Source organism: Festucalex cinctus, chromosome 1 (genome assembly GCF_051991245.1).
Source record: "Festucalex cinctus isolate MCC-2025b chromosome 1, RoL_Fcin_1.0, whole genome shotgun sequence".
Taxonomy (NCBI): domain Eukaryota; kingdom Metazoa; phylum Chordata; class Actinopteri; order Syngnathiformes; family Syngnathidae; genus Festucalex; species Festucalex cinctus.
The window spans coordinates 41,745,669-41,765,992 of NC_135411.1; the positions used below are offsets into that span (position 1 = coordinate 41,745,669).

The 20,324-nt window shown below is 39.4% G+C and overlaps 1 protein-coding gene and 1 long non-coding RNA gene across 3 annotated transcripts; one reads left to right on the forward strand and one right to left on the reverse strand.

Annotated features, from left to right (window-relative positions):
* Positions 1–2,748: 2,748 nt before the first annotated feature.
* LOC144029390 (apoptosis regulator BAX-like) lies at positions 2,749–10,280 on the reverse strand. Of its 2 annotated transcripts, none has more exons than XM_077535721.1 (6): positions 10,053–10,280; positions 9,770–9,800; positions 6,439–6,603; positions 6,234–6,372; positions 3,418–3,522; positions 2,749–2,892 (listed from the first exon to the last, which is right to left on the reverse strand). In XM_077535721.1, the coding sequence occupies exons 1-6, from the start codon at positions 10,063–10,065 to the stop codon at positions 2,752–2,754; spliced, it is 594 nt and encodes a 197-aa protein (XP_077391847.1). In that variant the 5' UTR covers positions 10,066–10,280; the 3' UTR covers positions 2,749–2,751. The 2 variants fall into 2 exon arrangements, with proteins under 2 accessions (XP_077391847.1, XP_077391846.1); XM_077535720.1 differs by having other exon boundaries at positions 10,038–10,280.
* A 4,715-nt stretch (positions 10,281–14,995) lies between these two features.
* LOC144029416 (uncharacterized) lies at positions 14,996–19,546 on the forward strand. The gene is made up of 3 exons (XR_013286995.1): positions 14,996–15,297; positions 16,737–17,239; positions 17,817–19,546. It is a non-coding gene; the product is annotated as an uncharacterized LOC144029416 (long non-coding RNA).
* Positions 19,547–20,324: the final 778 nt, after the last annotated feature.

The following is a 20,324-nucleotide window of genomic DNA, read 5'->3' on the forward strand; positions in this document are numbered from 1 at the left end:
AAAAAGAAACCACCTGAGTCCAAAAACTTCGGAAAAAATAGTTTTTAAATAAAAATGAATAAGCACTTTATTTTACCTCCTTATTTCACATTTTCACTTGTTGCATAAGCACAAACATAGACAAAGTAACACAGAACAATTCATGTTAAAACACTCTTCAAATATATATTCTTTTGTATTTAGAGCATGATTTACACCCCACCATTTTATTGCATGCACCAAGCATGTTATACATTTTTCTGTCCACATGATGGCGTAGTCGAGGAAATGAATCATCTTGAAGCCCCTACGTGTGTGTGAAGCATTTCACTGCAGGGCTTCACTGCTTTACGGGGCTTCATTTTGCCATCACTATTCAGCTCTATTCGACAAATGATGAACGTTAAAATCAATAAAATCATATATATATTAATTAAGCAAGCATGAATAACATATATATACATGACATGTTAAATCCCAAATTCTCTCAGGGCCCTAACAGGTTAATTCTAATCTCTGTTGCACATCTTGTATATATCTTTGTTAAATCAAACAATACATACAGATAATCTTTTCAATGCAGTTACAGCAATATTATCAGCGATAAAAGACAGTATCACATAAATAAAATAAAAGAAAAGAAAAAGAAAGACAGCAAAACTTAATAGTTGGCTTTCAATGTGCTACAAACATTGATCCAAAAATCAGGTTAACAATTGTCGAATATAGATTGTGTTGTGTATTATCATTTAATTCAGGATATCATTTATTTACACTCAATTTGTATTTTATATGGAATTATCTGGGCAATGCTGAGTGGGTGGCTTAGTTGTACAGGTTTGGCGGCATCTGGTGGTTACTTTGAGGAACTACACCCAGAGGCCAAAGAATGATTCATCCCTACAGACACCAATTGGTCTCTAACTACGAATTGAGTCTAGTCCATAAATTTGTTATCTCATTTTACATGATATGGCGTTTCATCTGACCCACTCAATCCACTCAATTCAACAATATATATATATATATATATATATATATATATATATATATATATATAACACTTGTATATACTGTATGCAGATGTATTAATTTTTGCATACACATGAATAAAAATATGTAACAGACATTGAGAAAGGTACAGGACAGGTGCACGTTTCTTTTGAATTTATTTAAATCAAAGCAGTTCTGTACTCAAAAATGTCTTGTATGAATAGAAAACATTCTGACACATACCGTACATTATTCATTATCTGAACTGCCGGGCCGTGGGTCTGCAGGAGCCTATCCCAGCTATTAGGAGGGTACACCCTGAATTGGTTGCCATCACAGTATATGTAAAATGTTACAAAAGCAGTCATCAGATGAGTAAACCATTAAAAAGAAGAAGAAAAAAAGCAAGTTGTAAATAGTGGTTATCTTGACGGGATCTCTGGTGGCATCTGGTGGAAACATATTATTCTAATATGTCCCATGCAGGGTAGTTTGCATGTCTCTCTTCAACTATACATTATGGGACTGAACCCAATTTAGATTTGTTGTGCCTATAATATTACATGTAGGACCATGTATGCCCGTCAGCAACTTTGACCAGTTACCACAACACTCAACACCTCTAAATTTGATATGTTGGTCATGTCGTAAACTGACAACACCCTGTTAACATTAGCTTTGTTGAATTGTTGCTCCCCGTCTGTTTTCTCCATTTTGACAAGTCCCTATAAAGACAATCAATTCAATTTCACTCATGCAGTAATCACCAAACAGCCCATGTTACACTTCATTTAATTGCACTGAACAAGTGTGCAAATGCATTGCAAATGCAGTGGACACAGTCAAATACTGTCACCTCATCCCACATGCTGAGAACTTCAATGAACATTTGAGTACAGCATGCGCCACTTATGAGAAGCTAACACCACAAACAGTACACTCACTTGTGCAACCACAATATCTGTTACTGCTGCTTCCAATTCTTAAAAAAAAAAAAACACTTGTACAGGTTATACAGTATAAGTGACAGTAATGGAGGAAACATTTTAAATGGTTTATCGTCACTTGGTTTGATACCACAAAAAGGCATTTGTGGTGTGCTCTTATATCCACTGTCAATAGCATGTACCATACAATAGAAGTTATTGATCCTTCATTTCAAGTGTAAACACGAGGAGCTCTAACACAAAATTCCCTCACTTTATACCTGTTGAGTGCCTTGTGGACATACATCAAAGGGACTTTGTTTTGCGTGGTTATTTCTGGCAGCTTCCCTGCTTTTGATGGAAATTCTTGTAATTTTTTAGAATTAACAAAGCTTAACTTTTTTTTTAGCGCCAACTATTTCGAAATGAAAGAGTGAAATCTAAACAACTGTAAGAATATCTGTAAACAATTTATTTGCCAAACAAAGACTCCCAATCTTTTTTCTTTTTTTTTATAAATCTCTTATCTTCAAAATATTAAACACAGTTGGACCACAACAAAAATGCCATCTTAACTTTTTAACTAGAGACTAAGCCCTGACAATAAATGTTGCCTTTTTTTTATTATTATTTGGTGTCGCAATCACAATAAGGACAACGTACTGGTCATAAATATGATTGGTAAAACACAGTATCAACAGAAGTATGAAAATACCAAAGTTCTGTATTTGACATAGTGGTACCAAAATGGTTTCAATTTTTCACATAAAATCCTAAAAAAACAACAACAAAAAATAGTGGCAACTGGGTCAACATGTAACATGTTGGGGGGGGGGGGGGGGGGGGGGGTCCCTCAAGAGTGTCTGGTCACCTTCCAGGTGATAAAACTGCCAATAGCGAGGCCACCACAGAAGATGACGACGAGGCTATAGAGTTGGGAGTTCAATCCCACGGTCCGCATGGAGGATGTTGCTAACTCGGAGAAACTGTTGATCTGTTGGTAGAAACAAAACCATTTTTTAAACAGACTATAACATCGTTGTTTGAACACCACATCAAAACTGATGGGACTCGCAACATGATGCATTGTGATTATATCCAATCGAATCATTCACATGATAATTTAATCAATTTGTGAGACCAGTTAAGGTTAACACCTCTACTTCCCTGCGCTGCCCGCTGTAGCTTTCCGCAAGTTTCACAGCAAAAGGAGTGGCAACATAGAGAAACCAAATATAAAGATGCGCTAAGATCACAGACATGTTCACTGGGGGCGGTTAACGACAGAGTGAGCAGCAAAGTGTAGTACAACCGGTAAGCCGGTAGTATCATTAGAAATGGGGTTCAGCCCGGTGGACAAGAGGGCGCTCCCCAGCTCTACTCATGTCATGCGATGTTGAACCCATCGCTAGTGTGTAGTGGTTGCTATGTGAATGCAAGTTTCTGTGTTCATGGGAGACAGACAAATGGGAATTAAGCTAAATGCTGAAAAGAGAAATGAAATCAGATATAAACACACCCATCCACCATGTTCCCGAATCCAGCTGAGTAGGTTGTTCCGAAAGAAATCCACTGTCCACATCAGGATCTCCTTCACTGACTGTGGCAGATGAGCCTCCACCATCTAGTGGACACAGAGAGATAGAGAAACAAGCAATCATCAATATTGATCGATCAAATTAGCTTCTCTAAAGGACTAAATAACTAGAACTATCCAAAAATGAATAATATATTAGATATTAACTCAAAATATACCATTACCATGAAGGGATGCAATTGATATCATATGAATTTCGGGCCATAGCGCCCAGTCACATCCAATGCGCGCACGAGTGATACAGACGTTTTCTTTTTTTTTTTTCTTTTTTTTTCTTTTTCTTTTTTTTAGAGCTCAGAATTGTTCATTCGGTAGTCTTACCGATTCAACGTCTTATCATCATTACTCTTTTTTTTTGTGTGTGTGCGTGCGTTTGCGTGTGTGCGTTTGCGTGCATGCGTTTGCGTGCGTGCGTGCGCGTGCGTGCGTGTGCGTGCAAATCCGTATAAATTTATACTCATTAATTCACCTAAAGCCTTATAAATATCCCATTACCCTTCGCCTTAACCAGGTACTTCAGAATCTTGCCAGAGTCGTGAGGTTTAAATGGTCAGGAGACCAGAGAAAAGGTCAGAAAAAAATAAAGAGAAAAGAAAGATAAATCAAAGTGAAATCCAGCACCGACCAAACACTTCCTGCCTTCCCCATGATTACAAAATCAAAGTCTTACGCCAACCCCGGAAACCTCTAAATTCCAGCAAATTTAGCGAGAACTCAAGAGACCAGAGGAAAAACTAAAGAGAGGAAGGAGGGAAGGATCGATAAGGCAGAGTGAGATCCATAGAAGCCAGTACATCCAATCCATCAAAGTGAAATCCAGCACCAACAAAACCCCTCCTGCGTGGTTACAAAACCAGAGTCTTATGCCAACCCCAGAAACCTCAAACTTCCAATAAATTGAGATCTCAAGTGACCAAAGGAAAAACTAAAGAGAGGAAGGAGGGAAGGATAGATAAAGCAAAGTGAGATCCACAGACACCAGCACCCACTGATTCAAGGGGCTGTGGGAGGGAGAGGCAACATCTGTTGAGTTTCAGTAGATGCTGGTGCGACGGATCTGGCATGCATAAGGACCACCACCAAAGAAAGAAGCCGTCAACCGCGGTCCAGCAAAGCGAGCACCGCACCCCCCCGAAATCCCCAGGCCGCGGCAGCACCAAGGCCACCCCCAAGCCACCCGAGCAGACACCGGTCGGCGAGCCGACCCAGACGCCCGGAACACCCCCGCCCCAGCCCCGGCCCACACCCCCGAGCCCAAGGCCGCAGAACGAGGCCCAGCGGGCCCCCACAGCGCTCCACCGGTCCCCAGCCCCCATCCCCCATCCCCCCACGACCCCCCCGCACCCCACCCAAACCCGCCACCCACCACGACCCAGGCCCCACCACCCCCGGCCCCCAAATCCCCGAACACCACCCCCGACCCCCAACACCCAACCCCCCACCCACCCATATTTTAGCTGATTTATACTACTGGTAGATTCAGTCTTTTGATTCACCATGGTTTGGACATATTTAAGAAAGACAAAGTGTGTACATTGGGTCTTGTCCAAAAATATCTTACACCGGAAATCTGTCTCTGTGTCGGAGTAATTGTGGCAGTAGTGATTACATTAATATTTATTTTAAACCATTCCCTCCCTATATGTGTGTGTATGTGTGTATATATATATATATATATATATATATATATATATATATATATATATGTCCATCCATCCATTTTCTTGACCGTTTATTCCTCACAAGGGTCGCAGGGGGTGCTGGAGCCTATCCCAACTTGCTCTGGGCAGTAGGCGGGGTACACCGTGGGCTGGTTGCCAGCCAATCGCAGGGCACACAGAGACGAACAACCATCCACACTCACAAGCACACCTAGGGACAATTGAGAGCGCCCAATTAACCTGCCACGCATGTCTTTGGAATGTGGGAGGAGACCGGAGTACCCGGAGAAGACCCATGCGGGCACGGGGAGAACATGCAAACTCCACCCAGGAAGGCCGGAGCCTGGACTCGAACCGGAGTCCTCAGAACTGGGAGGTGGACGTGCGACATACATACATACATATATTTACACCGGAAATAAATAAAAATATATATATATATATATATATATATATATATATATATATATATATATATTAAAAAAAAACAAGAGATAATACATAAATCAATGGTGGTGTCTGTAATTTGAGAAAATATGCAAAAATCTTGATCATCCAAAATGAGCAGCAGATGTTAATTTATGCGATGTTGATTCAAAACAAAGATAAGTCTGCTTTCTTGGAGGACTGCAGAAATGTGAGGATTTTGACTGTTTTAAATTAAATAAGCTAAACGATTCATCAATTATCAAAATAATTTGATTAATTTGATCAATTATCCAATTAATTGTTGCACATATAGTTTCAATATAAATGAACTTTAACAAAGTGTTTTTTGTACTTATCACTGTGAGACATTTTCCCCAAATGGATTTGTGAGGCTGGTGGGTGACAGTAATCAATGGCATAATCAATAATTGATTCTAAAAAAAAATTAGTTAGTGACAGCCCTATTGGGGTTAAAAAAATGGATGGATGTTCCCATAAGAGAGGCACAGAACATCAAAAAATGTTCCTTTGTTAAACAGGAGACAGTAAAAATGTGGTGGAGTGGTTTAAAAAAAAAAAAGAAAAAAAAAAGAAGAAAAAAAAAAGAAGACAAAAAAAAAAACAAGAAAAAAAAAAAAACAGACCCACCTTGAGTGCTAGTTTCCCCGCAACATAGAAGAGCACAGCTATTCTCTCCCAGGTAATGCCATGTTCAAAGACTTTGTTGGCAACTTTCTTGAATTTCTCCCACTTTGATCCCCCCACACAGCCTACACCATCGATTGCACTGTTAAGCAAAATGAAAATCAATTCAATTCCATAGGCATCCCACAGCATGAAAAAGAAAACTTACTCCTGGAACTCCTTGTCATCTTTGACCCTGTCACCAATGATTCGGATCATTTTGCCCAACTGGGTCACAATCTTCTGCTCCTGAGCACTTTTTACTTCCACAGCCAGAAGAGTGAGAGGAGGGATATCTTCTGACGGCACATCCTTTAGTTCTTCCTCAATGACCCTGGGGAAAGAACAGGACTACAGCTTGTGAGAATTGAGACCACTGAACGAGTCGCTTTGTAGGTTGCAATCTATCTACTGTATGCTGATCCATTAGTTACATTACTTGATGGCCATTAAGCCCGTATCTCACTGAGTGGCGCAGGCTTGTGAGGGTGTGCGCATGTAGCCAGTGATGGCATTTCGTCTGGTTTCATTAAAGACTGAAAAACATTGCAAAGAGCTTTGCCAGACATTCGTAAACCATCTTAATGCTCGCAATTTATTTTTTGAACATATTCAAAATCTGATGGCGACAAGTAAAGCTGTTTGAGTGAATACAAATGATTTCTGAGTGTCTTTCAAACGCCTTTGCAACGTTTTCAATCTTGAACGAAACTTGTCCTGACTCAATACTGCAGTACCAACATTTGCTACATGCGCACACCTTTGCAAGCCTGCGCCACTCAATGAGATACCACCCTAATGCCAGGCAGGGCAAAATGGACAATGTGTGCACAAATGTATTGCACATTGAATAATATTGATTGCACATGTGAAACGGTATACGTTGAGAGCTGTCAAAATGAATCAATTAAGCAACAATAATAATCAAGTAATCCAAAACTTTTCCAAATCAGACCAATGTACTGTACCTTATTGCACAGTGTCAAGGAGTATCTTCCTCACACATATTGGGCAATTGTTATACAGTACCAGAGGTGGGAAAAGTACTGACATTCTCTACTTGAGTAAAAGTACAATTACATGTGTAAAAAAACAACTTAGGTAAAAGTAAAAGTACTCCCTAAAATAATCACTCAAGTAAAAAAAAAAAAAAAAAAATCTGACTCTGAAACGTACTTGAGTAGAAATAAAAAGTATTTTTACTGGATGTTTCCTCCTATGTCATTTTGAAAAATATTAGCTAATGGAGCAAAAACGGACCAATTAACTCTCTGACTTGCTATCAAGTTCAAATTATCCCCTGTTGTGGCGGCGCGCATTGCCCTCATATTTACGTTTGGTAGACACCTTGCTGCATACGTCGAAGAATTTGCGCTCAGGATTGCCAAGTCCCCAGTAAAGAAAATAGCTATTTGCTGTCCTAAAAGTAGATAGAAGTCACTAAATGACCTCATTGCATAATTTGCATAATAGGCAATGCATTTAACTCATTCACTCCCAGCCATTTTCACAGAAGCAGTCCCGTTCGCTTCCGGCTGTTTTACTGGGTTTTGACTGATTTTGCAAAGCCCACAGAATATTGTGTTCTATTGCTATAAAAACATGGAACCTGTCAAAAGAAAGATTAAAGTCTCTTCTTTCATCAGGGGAAAAAAAAAAAAAAAAAAAAAAAAGTACATTTCTATCTGTTTCCGTTTTACAGCAATTAGCATTAGAATATAGCTAAGTTTAATAATTTTTCACAAATCTATTTAGAATTGTGAGGAATTGACCTTTTTTTTTTTTTTTTTTTTTTTTTGCTCTGCTTCAAACTGCCTGCCGTTTGTGTAACAACTACCATTTCTGCAACCGTTCTTTGCATTTGAAAGGCTCCATCATAGCCTTCTGTATGTTCTAGCATTAAAAGGAAAAACAAAAAAAAACAAAAAAAACATATGAGTTAAAAAAAACACACACCCTAAAAACACTAGAAAATGTCACTTTTGATTTATTAAAAAAAAAAAAGTCGCCAGAATTAGTGAGAAAGAGATCAAATAGTCAAAACTGTCTAAGCTTCCTCAGGAAGTGTGACTCATTTGCACTCAACTACACTGCTGTGAAAATGCATTTCCTGATTTCCGATGTATCATTTTGCATTTATCATTCATTTCAGTATATCAAACTAATTCAAAACGTCTCATAAAAGACAACCCAAGTAAATAAAACAATTCATTTAAACGAGGAAAATTTCAAACCTGCATAGGTTTAGGTTTTTGCAGTATGAGAAAGAGTTAAGTGAAGCCCTCGAGGACCGAGTTTGCCTACCACTGCTCTGTATCTCGCCAACAAAATGAATTGTAAAGTAAAACATGCTTATCAGGCAGCAGTGAAAACATGCGTATCAGGCAGTAGTGGCATAGTGCAGCCTAACAGAAATAACAACCACAATTGTTTTGACTAACTTCTCTTAGTCTAAATTATAACTCTGCATTATATGGACTATGCGCAACCAACTTGTCCATTTGTCAAACCAACACGAAGAAGTTTCTTCAGTCTCTGTTTTTTCCTGGACAATCCAGATGTTACAAAGCTGAACTTGTCTGATTTAGTTGACGTTATTACAAGCATGTTAATCTTATTTTGGACATCATGTTCATCACGTGGCCTTTACAGCACTTTATTCTGAATTTGCAGATACGTTTCAGAATTTTGAACAACGGATTGACTTCATTGGAGGTGTTTTTTTTTTGGGTTAGGCCTACACAACCAACAGATTTATATGATGCATTTAAACTAGCGTACAGTACCTCAGGGTCATTCAAACTTTTCTGAATAATAATAAGGTCAGGAACCAGTTTTAATACATCTCCACATCTCCAAGGCAAGAGAACACTAAGGAATAATTCCATGAGTAAATAGGCTTACTTGACTTAATCTTCCGTAGATTACAAATGTGATGTTTAGTGTTGTCCCATCACTCTCATCAAATACACCAAGTTTCATTAAAATTCAAATCTGCTTGGTTAAATTTTTTAGATTTTTGGGGAATGTGATTTGGCGTACAACAACCCTTTCTGGATACAAAAATAATAAAATACAGAAAGACTTGGTTGAACCTACAGGCACCTCATGAATTAAGTACACCTACACAAAATAATGGGCTACAAGTGTAGAAAAAAAGGCATTCGACAGATGATCTAGGTTGTATAATTTACCAATACCTATGGGTGTAGTTTTTAGATTAATTTGCAACTAATACAAATATGTCACTCAATGGCCTGTAATAGCATGCCGTAAACAAAAACGACATCATTAATGAAAATTTTTGTGTCAACATTCATTGATCAAAAATCACACATTTGATTTTCAGATTCCCCCGACATGAACTTAAACCAAAATACTAAGTTTTAGCAAGGCAGATGTGTTGTTTTGCGTGGTAAGTGAGAAAATAATATAAACATTGCCTTGCGAGGCTTTTCTCGAGAAGGGGGGGGATGAATGAACACGAAGAGAGGACTTACTCCTTTATCAGGGCTTCTCCGATCCTTTCATCTGTGGAGGAATTCAACACATTTAATTCGATAGGCAACTGTTCGAAAACTTTATTAAAACAAACATCAATAATAAGAAGAACGTTTTTATTATTATTATTTACTTGGAGTCTGGTACAGCACTGTTATTCTAGTTGGAATGCGGACAACGTTACTATTTAGAATATTATTAAACTTTACACAGTACTGTATATACTGTATCGACATTTAACAGTTTCTCTTTCGATGTCAAGCTTACCTGATAGACCATTACCTTCGCACGCCATCGTATTAAAAGAAAACCAAAGTAACGGTGTTCTATCGACGTCTCGTTTCTTGGCACACTCACACCAACGACGACGTCAGTCAAGGGATATAAACAGATGAGATTTTACTGTGACACCGACAAGTTACAACAACTCAAGTTTTTCAAACTTTTTTTCCCAGTAAGAGCAAGCGCATTTAGCGGCAGGGGCAGCTGTCGTGGCTTCGGTGACGTCACTTCCGCTCTTGCCGCGGCACCAGCGACTTCACTTCCGCGTATTGCCGCGGCCTCATGTACGTCACTTCCGCTTATGTCGCGGCATCGGTGGTTGCCGTTGCCTTTCCTCTTTCCCTCGGGACATGTCGCGACTCCATTCGACTTGGTGCCGCTGCCATTACTCATTGTATGCATTTATAAATGGATTACGAGGCTTTTTGTGTGTGTTTGTTTTGTTTAGTCACTTTGCTAAACAGTTCACTTCCTTATTTTCGATGTTTTTTTTTTTTTTTAATTATTATTATTTATTTAAGTGCTCTGGAAATTAAGTTGAATTAAGGTATTGCACTCCATCATGCGCAATCACTTCCGTGGACCAGTCCATATTTGGAACGGTGCCAGGGAGATGCCAATCCGCCATTGTGACACGGCTCAATATACTGAGCTGTATATAATACTGGGTAGTCGATAAACCGTTCACGCCGGCGCAAGCCGTTGAAGCCACAGAGCTGTCAGCTATCCAGTATTACATACAGATCAGTGGCCCAGCGGACGAGCTGCAGGATGTCAGTGTTTTTTTTGTTTTTTTTAATCAATCTTTATTGTACAAATGTTTTAAACATACACATCTATATGAAAAACAAATATATCTGTCTGTCTGTCTGTCTATCTGTCTATACATGTGCGATACGTGACGAAAAAGGTTAATGCTGTTGAAATATATTAGATAGATAGATAGATAGATAGATAGATAGATAGATAGATAGATAGATAGATAGATAGATAGATAGATAGATAGATAGATAGATAGATAGATAGATAGATAGATAGATAGATAGATCACAGAATACAATGTAGTACAGCCAAGATGAGACAAGTAATGCACTCTGTTGAGCGAAGGCAACATGTCAAATGCAACAGCGACATCTTGTGACTTACACAGGAATGACATGCAATGACACATTTATAAACAAATATGTACGATATGAATGAGATACGTTTTCAAACAATTTATTGAACTCTGCAATTACAAATACTCAAGCAGGACATCATTGGTCACATTGTGCACACTAGAGAGAGAGAGAGAACCCATGATCTATCTATCTATCTATCTATCTATCTATCTATCTATCTATCTATCTATCTATCTATCTATCTATCTATCTATCTATCTATCTATCTATCTATCTATCTATCTATCTATCTATCTATCTGTCTGTCTGTCTGTCTATATATTTCTACAGCGTTAACATTTTTCGTAACGTATCGCACATGTATATATTTATTTTTCATATAGATGTGTATTTTGAAACATTTGTACAATAAAGATTGGTTAAAAAAACAACAAGACATTGGCATCCAAATATGGTCCTATTCCTGTCGGCCATTGTGGCCGACAGGAACAAGACCATATTTGGATTCCACAATGGCGGCTTCGGCTCGTCCGCCATTGTGGCATCTCCCTGGCACCGTTCCAAATATGGACCGGTCCACGATTTTTTTTTTTTGTGTGTTAGGTGGTTTATTATTATTGAACACAGAATACAATGCAGTACAGCCAAGATGAGACAAGTAATGCACTCTGTTGAGCGAAGGCAACATGTCAAATGCAACAGCGACATCTTGTGACTTACACAGGAATGACATGCAATGACACATTTATAAACAAATATGTACGATATGAATGAGATACGTTTTCAAACAATTTATTGAACTCTGAAATTACAAATACTCAAGCAGGACATCATTGGTCACATTGTGCACACTAGAGAGAGAGAGAGAACCCATGATCTATCGATCTAATATATTTCAACAGCATTAACCTTTTTCGTCATGTATCGCACATGGATATATTTGTTTTTCATATAGATGTGTATGTTTAAAACATTTGTACAATAAAGATTGATTTAAAAAACAAACAAACAAAAAACACTTTGATATCCAAATATGGTCCTATTCCTGTCGGCCATGAGATGCCACAATGGCGGCTGCGGCTCGTCCGCTGGGCCACTGATCTGTATGTAATACTGGATAGCTGACAGCTCTGTGGCTTCAACGGCTTGCGCCGGCGTGAACGGTTTATCGGCTATCCAGTATTATATGTAGCTCAGTATATTGAGCCGTGTCACAATGGCGGATTGGCATCTCCCTGGCACCGTTCCAAAAATGGACCGGTCCACGGAAGTGATTGCTAATGATGGAGTGCAATACCTTAATTCAACTTAATTTCCAGAGCACTTAAATAAATAATAATAATAATAATAATAAATAAATAAAAACATCGAAAATAAGGAAGTGAAGTGTTTAGCAAAGTGACTAAACAAAACAAACACACACAAAAAGCCTCGTAATCCATTTATAAATGCATACAATGAGTAATGGCAGCGGCACCAAGTCGAATGGAGTCGCGACATGTCCGCGAGAGAAAGAGGAAAGGCAACGGCAGCACCGACGCCGCGACATAAGCGGAAGTGACGTACGTGATGCCGCGGCAATACGCGGAATGGAAGTCGCTGGTGCCGCGGCAAGAGCGGAAGTGACGTCACCGAAGCCACGACAGCTGCCGCTGCCGCTAAATGCGCTAGCCCTTTCTCTTTTTTCCTGTCGGGCAGTCACCAAATTCTCGTTTTCTTCCTCAACAGTATAGGTGGTTGACGACTAAACCCACAACAACCTCTACTGCCATCTTGAGGACGTGAGTAGCCATTGCTAAATGGATGGTACTCCGCAACCATGTACTCCGCACAGTTGTTTTTGGGTCACTTGTTTTTATGGTCGTTTTCTGGATCGAAGCATCATAAACTGTAGCCGGAGTGAAAATTATTCCTAAGGCAAGGCAAGTTTATTTGTATAGCACATTTCATACACAAGGCAACTCATTGTGCTTTACACAAGGAAAGACAACACATAAGCATCAACAAACACAGTAGTTAACTTTCAAAGGAAGAAGAGTAAATAAAAGTAGGTTACAAAATTTAATAAGAGAACATGCAATGACAATATTAAAACGGTATTCAGCAAATTTTAAAACATATAGCATAAGGAAGTTTAAAATAATAATAAAAATAATAATTAAAAAAGGAAGGGGAGAAAATTTTATTTAAATGTTATTTAAAATACCAGAATGCCTCTTGAGCACGTCCTAAAATGGCTTATTTCTCTTGTCCCTCCCTTCCCTCTGTCCCTCCCAACTTACAACAAACAAACAAACAATAAATAAATAAATAAATAAATAAATAAATAACATTATGCTGTTCATCTGTCTTCTTTGTAATTGTTAAAACATTTTGGATTATCACAATCCAATTTTAGATAGTATTTGTACTCAGAAGTGTCTGCCAGCATATACAATCTACCTGTTTTAATAACAAGGTTGTGATGGTTCACAGGCTGTGAGATTCGATTCGGGAGCTCGAGAAAGAATGAAGAATGTGAGCTGTGTGTGCAGAAATTACATCTTCAAGCTTTTTTTTTTTTTTTTTTTTTTTTTTTTTTTTTCAAGCATATGGGCCGAAGTCATCTCTTCCATTTTTCATATCCACCTTATACCTATATACCCCATGAACCTTTGCATGAATTATGGTCCCGACTTCTGGAATTAATCCAAACCAGTGTTTCGTTTGCATGGAAACTGTCTGTGCAGTCTACATTCTATGTCAATTACAGACTTTACCAATGTGGGAACGCTATGTTAGTAGTTGTTACAACTTTAACATCCTGCTAATATAGTAGTAGGATGACAAAAAAAAAAGGCTATAAAAGGCCGAGCGACAACATCGTCGCGTATTTACTTTCCAAACTCTGTTGCTTCAAACGTGAGCCAATCTCAAAATCTCTGGGGCGAATCCAGGGCCTATGGAGCCACAACACCGTCAATAAGATTTGGTATTGGAAAAAAAAAATGTCATTGTAGAAAAAGCTGCAGTGGCATTGAAACAAGTATTGGCAATGTAAAACAAGAATTGGCATTGTAAAAGGTTGTATTGAAAAATAAAATACAAACATTGAAAAAACACTATTTTCTTTAACCATATTATTTTTTTATTATGATGTCTTTTTCAATGCCAATCTGCAATTTTTTTTACGCTTTCTCTTTTTTTCGAGTTTCACGGTTTTTCAGTTTCAACTCGCTGGGTTTCAGTTTCACTTCTTTTTTCAGTTTCAACTTATTGACAGTGTTTTAACGTGGAGGGGGGAGGGTTCGGGGGCGGGGTGAGGGGCGGGGCTTTGAGCGCGAGAACGCGCTAACAGCCTGCAGACAGGAGGGAGCGCGGCCTCTGGCGGCTAAAGGCAATACTGTACCGAATTCCTTGTGGCAGATTGTCCGAGAGACTCGCGGATAAAAGTTCACCTGGAACTCCTAAACCGCCAGTAAGTCTGTGTTTTTCTACATATAACCTTGTGGCGTTAAAACCGCCATGTTTTTTCAATGTTTGTATTTTATTTTTCAATACAACCTTTTACAATGCCAATTCTTGTTTTACAATGCCAATACTTGTTTCAATGCCACTGCAGCTTTTTCTACAATTACATTTTTTTTTCCAATACCAAATCTTATTGACAGTGTTGTGGCTCCATATGAGTGCCCTTTTCCCGGAGAACCTTTGAGGAAAGGAAGTGTAACGAACTAAGTGAGGTTGCCATTTACGTTGAGCAATAGGATGTCTGATTGTTAGTGAACGCAACACGGGTCTCGCGTTAAGAGGCGTTGTTTGTTGTTGTACTTTTTTTTTTTTTTTTTTTTTCCTGCTAGCATCGAGAGCTGTTGTACTGTGCTGGTTATATTATAACTAGCACTGGCTAGCAGTCAGTGACTTTGCGTCCCGGAGATAGAGGGCCGGCAAATGGGCATATTTCATGCCCGAGGAGGCTCCAGCGTTCTCGACTGTGCTCCGCGGTCCTCCGGCGCGATCCAGCGAAAATATCATTTAAAGTGGTCGTCCTACTGGAGTAAACGAAAACGAGGACGAATTTCGTTCCTCACTTTCAAGAAAGTACATACGAAGAAACATTGGTGGCTAGGTGGGTGTCCAAATAGGTCAGTAAACTTTATTGTTGGTTGAAACCTCTAGCAGCTTTTCTGCTATGTCATTTTTTCCCCTTCTCCTTTTGAGTTTACATCATGGTCACGAGCCAGTTCCGAATACTGTAAATTTCAACGAATTGGCAAATTGGGATTTTGTCATTTCATACACCACAGAACTGGTTACATTACAGTGTGCGTATCAACCTGCGTCAGTCCTGAATATTTCTGCTTTAATTTTATACCTACACAGTAGTGATGTGCTTCTCGGGTCGAATCCCTGAAGCGTGTGCCGAGTAATGTAGATGAGTGGTTCATGAACGGCGATTCAATGCGTGTGTCGATGACGTACGTGATGACGTTTGAAGCCCCGCGAAGCGGGTGTACCACGTGACTGATTCAGGAAATGATTCGCTAGGTTTGAGTGTAGTTCGAAATAAAAGCGGCAAAGAAACGCTATGGATTCCCCTTCACTTTTTGTGTTTTCGGGTCCCTTACTGCGGTACTTCTTTGCATTTTGCATTCGATTTGACCGACGACGACGAGCTTCTTTTTTTGCGATGGAGTTCAAGGAACCAGCAAGAAAGAGAAGAAAATATCCCCAGAGTTGAAAATCCCCTTCAGTACTGGGAATCACAGAAATATGCGCTTCCAAGTTTATACAAACTTGCTGTCTCATATCTATGCACCCCTGCTTCATCAGTACCATGTGAAAGAGTTTTCTCAAAAGCAGGTGAAATTCTATGCACAAAAAGAAACCGCCTGAGTCCAAAAACTTTGGAAAAAATATTGTTTTTAAATAAAAATGAAGAAGCACTTTATTTTACCTCATTTTTTCACATTTTCACTTGTTGCATAAGCACAAACATAGACAAAGTAACACAGAACAATTCATGTTAAAACACTCTTCAAATATATATTCTTTTGTATTTAGAGCATGATTTACACACCACCATTTTATTGCATGCACCAAGCATGTTATACATTTTTCTGTCCACATGATGGCGTAGTCGAGGAAATGAATCATCTTGAAGCCCCTACGTGTGTGTGAAGCTTTTCAATGCAGGGCTTCACTGCTTTACGGGGCTTCATTTTGCCATCACTACTACACAGCGGTATAAAATAATATTTAATATTGAAATGAATAATAAAAATACCCCAAAAAGTTTTCGCTCGCGCCCTTACGGGCGCTCACATATGTGAGTCTTCAGCATGTCCACTACAAAAAGTCATCGCTCGCCACTGTTTGTAGCACATTGTTTTCATCAATAATAAAAATACAACTTTCTGTACAGTTTGCATTTGCTTTTATTATTTACACACAAAATAAAATTCATAAAATATTTTTTTTAAAACATTAACACGCACTTAAGAGTAGATGTAAAAATAAAAAAAAGAATAATCCAGTCACCCAGCGTGCTCTGTGCCTTGTCCATGTCTACTCCGTGCCTTAGGAGCAGGAGGTGAATGAGGAAAAAAGGAGGCTGAAGACGACGTGGCCTCAACCTCCAGGTTTTCCAGCTCCTTAAAAAATGCGAAGGTCAAGTCCTCCTCAGGCCTCTCAAACATGCTACAGGTGGACGAGGCTGAGGGTTCCTCGGCCGCCGCTTCCGCTGCCTCCAAGACTTCCAGCTGCTTAAAAAGGTAGGAGGTCATGGCCTCCTAATCCAGGCTGTTGGTGGATGAGGAGGCGGAAGATTCCAATGCTTCCTCCAGCTCCTTTAAGACACTGGCGAGCAAGTCCTCCTCAAGCCCCTCATTCTGGATGTTCTCAGATGTCGAAGTTGCCTCGGCCGATCCCATCACCTCCTCTGAGCGGGTGGAGACCTGATCCACCGTTGGTTTCTCATGCGGGGTGGATGTGCACGGCATGGGGGTCTGCACGGGAACTTCAGGTGCACACGTGTGAACAAAACGCAAAACAACCGTCACTCATGGGACCAATTGACATCATCTGGTGAGATTCAATGCAAGATTCTGTCCTAAGATATTTTTTATTTTCACCAGTACAATATTTTTAGATATGATATTCAAGTCTTCTATTGAAAGGCAAACATACAGGACGAAATGTCATGAATGGATTCAACTGCCTAATTCTTATTCCACAAATTTCAAAATATCTTGTAGACTAGTTCTCAAAGAAAATTTTCGCCCTGAATTCCCCTTGAAATAAGATGAACATTTACTGAGATACACTTTTTACATAGGCTGTGAGTGGATTTTCTACTTACTGCTGGTGGCTTGACGGGACCACACTGGCTTCTTCTTTTTGCCCTGCAAACTAACTAGAGACTAAGCCCTGACAATAAATGTTGCCATTTTTTTAAATTTGGTGTTGCAATCACAATAAGGACAACCTACTGGTCATAAATATGATTGGTAAAATACAATATCAACAGAAGTATGAAAATACCAAAGTGCTGTATTTGACATAGTGGTACCAAAATGGTTTCAATTTTTCACATAAAATCCTAAAAAAAAAAAAAAAAAAAAAAAATAGTGCCAACTGGGTCAACATGTAACATGTTTTGCAGGGGGTCCTCAAGAGTGTCTGATCACCTTCCAGGTGATAAAACTGCCAATAGCGAGGCCACCACAAAAGATGACGACGAGGCTATAGAGTTGGGAGTTCAATCCCACGGTCCGCATGGAGGATGTTGCTAACTCGGAGAAACTGTTGATCTGTTGGTAGAAACAAAACCATTTTTTAAACAGACTATAACATCGTTGTTTGAACACCACATCAAAACTGATGGGACTCGCAACATGATGCATTGTGATTATATCCAATCGAATCATTCACATGATAATTTAATCAATTTGTGAGACCAGTTAAGGTTAACACCTCTACTTCCCTGCGCTGCCCGCTGTAGCTTTCCGCAAGTTTCACAGCAAAAGGAGTGGCAACATAGAGAAACCAAATATAAAGATGCGCTAAGATCACAGACATGTTCACTGGGGGCGGTTAACGACAGAGTGAGCAGCAAAGTGTAGTACAACCGGTAAGCCGGTAGTATCATTAGAAATGGGGTTCAGCCCGGTGGACAAGAGGGCGCTCCCCAGCTCTACTCATGTCATGCGATGTTGAACCCATCGCTAGTGTGTAGTGGTTGCTATGTGAATGCAAGTTTCTGTGTTCATGGGAGACAGACAAATGGGAATTAAGCTAAATGCTGAAAAGAGAAATGAAATCAGATATAAACACACCCATCCACCATGTTCCCGAATCCAGCTGAGTAGGTTGTTCCGAAAGAAATCCACTGTCCACATCAGGATCTCCTTCACTGACTGTGGCAGATGAGCCTCCACCATCTAGTGGACACAGAGAGATAGAGAAACAAACAATCATCAATATTGATCAATCAAAACAGAAAGACAGTCATTACACAAGTAATTAATTGTTCCACTGTGCTCCGACTAAACGACAAACGGGACTCACGTAATTCTCTCTGTACGACCAGTCAGAGTACATGATGGCATGAACTTGGCTGAGCCGCTCCGATTCCTCAAAGTACTTGTTTTGCTCATCAACTGTCAGTGACTTCCACTGCAGACGTAATCGAAAGTGTCAGCACACGCATGCATTCCACTGCCGTACAAGCAAAGAGGACGAGAGCACTCCCCTTTTGACCCAAGATTTATTGACTGTGGCGCTGTCTTGAGGAACTGCGCCTGCATTAAGAATTTGGGCCTTCAGGACCGGCCGCTGCTCCTTCATAAGGAGCATGAAGGCATTCGGTGGCTTTTTAATATAAGGCTTGTTGTGTGGCTCGCTAGTCCTCTTTCTCCTGTTGAGAAAACAAAAGTGTAAGTGTGGCCACTCAAGGATTTTTTTTTTTTTTAAAGAATACTTAATACTTACTGTGAAGACTTGGATTTTTGTGGTGTTGGTGGTTGTATAGGAGGGTGAAGGTACGTCACAGGTGCCAACTGGTAGCAATGCTGTCCAATTCTGCACAGGAGACACATGTTATGCAACAAGAAGCATATATGAAGATGCACACATTTGTCTGTTACTTACATAACTCGAATAGGAAGATGGCCTAACACCAGTGGTGTGCCATTAACCTACAAAAAAAAACGTTATCACCATACTTTGAGTAGCAACATGTAATTCTACATATGAATGTTTGGACTTTGGACTACTTGTTTTTCATGCAACCCAAAAATTGGACTTTTCTTCATTTACATCTGACAAGAATTCCTCACGAAGCATTTGAAACACTATACATTAAACTTTTAAAGTTATCTTTGAAAAAGGAAATGCCGTATATACATATGCTGTAAGAAACGCACAATTACTGTACTTTTCTTGATAGTATGTTTCATCCCCTCTCAAGATTAAAAATAAATAAATAACTAGAGCTGCGAGCAGCTATAAAGGGCCCTCGCAACCCGGGCCACGTTGGGGTACTTGCACGTCGGGGTACTGGCACGTTGGGGTACTGTCAAATAGGACAAGCACCATCTAAAATGTTTTTGACAAGCCTTGTGTGTGCAAAGTTGAATCAAAACGCAAAATATGGTGCGCAATTCCCAAAATAAATTCAAAATGGCGGACTTCCTTTTAGGTTTAGCATACGGCTACAGAATACTTTTTGTAGGTCTTAAGCTAATAGGTATGCCTCCCAGTTTTCACAAATCTAGGTCAAGTCATCTTTAGTTGTGTATCGCTTGAATCATACAATTGGAAATGCTCCATAAAAATGCATAGAGGGCGCTATTGAGCACAACGTTGGGTTACTTGCACGTCAGGGTACTGGCACGTTGGGGTACTGTTACATGGAACAAGGACCATTTAAAATGTTAGTTTTTTCCATGCCTTGTCTGTGCAAAGTTTAATGAAAAAGGCCAAAAATGATGTATAATTCCCCAAAAAAATCAAAATAGCGGACTTCCTCTTTGGTTTGGCAAATGGCTACATAATACTTTTTTGTAGGTCTAGCATAATCATACAATCGGAAATGCTTCATAAAAATGTCTAGAGGGCGCTATTTATTGCAAATTGCACAATAAATCTCTGAAAATTCATGTTCATGACA

Excerpts from the sequence above, each read along its gene's own strand:
- LOC144029390 (XM_077535720.1), bottom strand. The coding sequence starts at position 10,065 with ATGGCGTGCGAAGGTAATGGTCTATCAG. Across the intron at positions 3,523-6,233 it reads CGGGGAAACTAGCACTCAAG|ATGGTGGAGGCTCATCTGCC; the intron begins GTGGGTCTGTTT and ends TGTGTCCACTAG. Across the intron at positions 2,893-3,417 it reads TTCGGGAACATGGTGGATGG|ATCAACAGTTTCTCCGAGTT; the intron begins GTGTGTTTATAT and ends TTCTACCAACAG.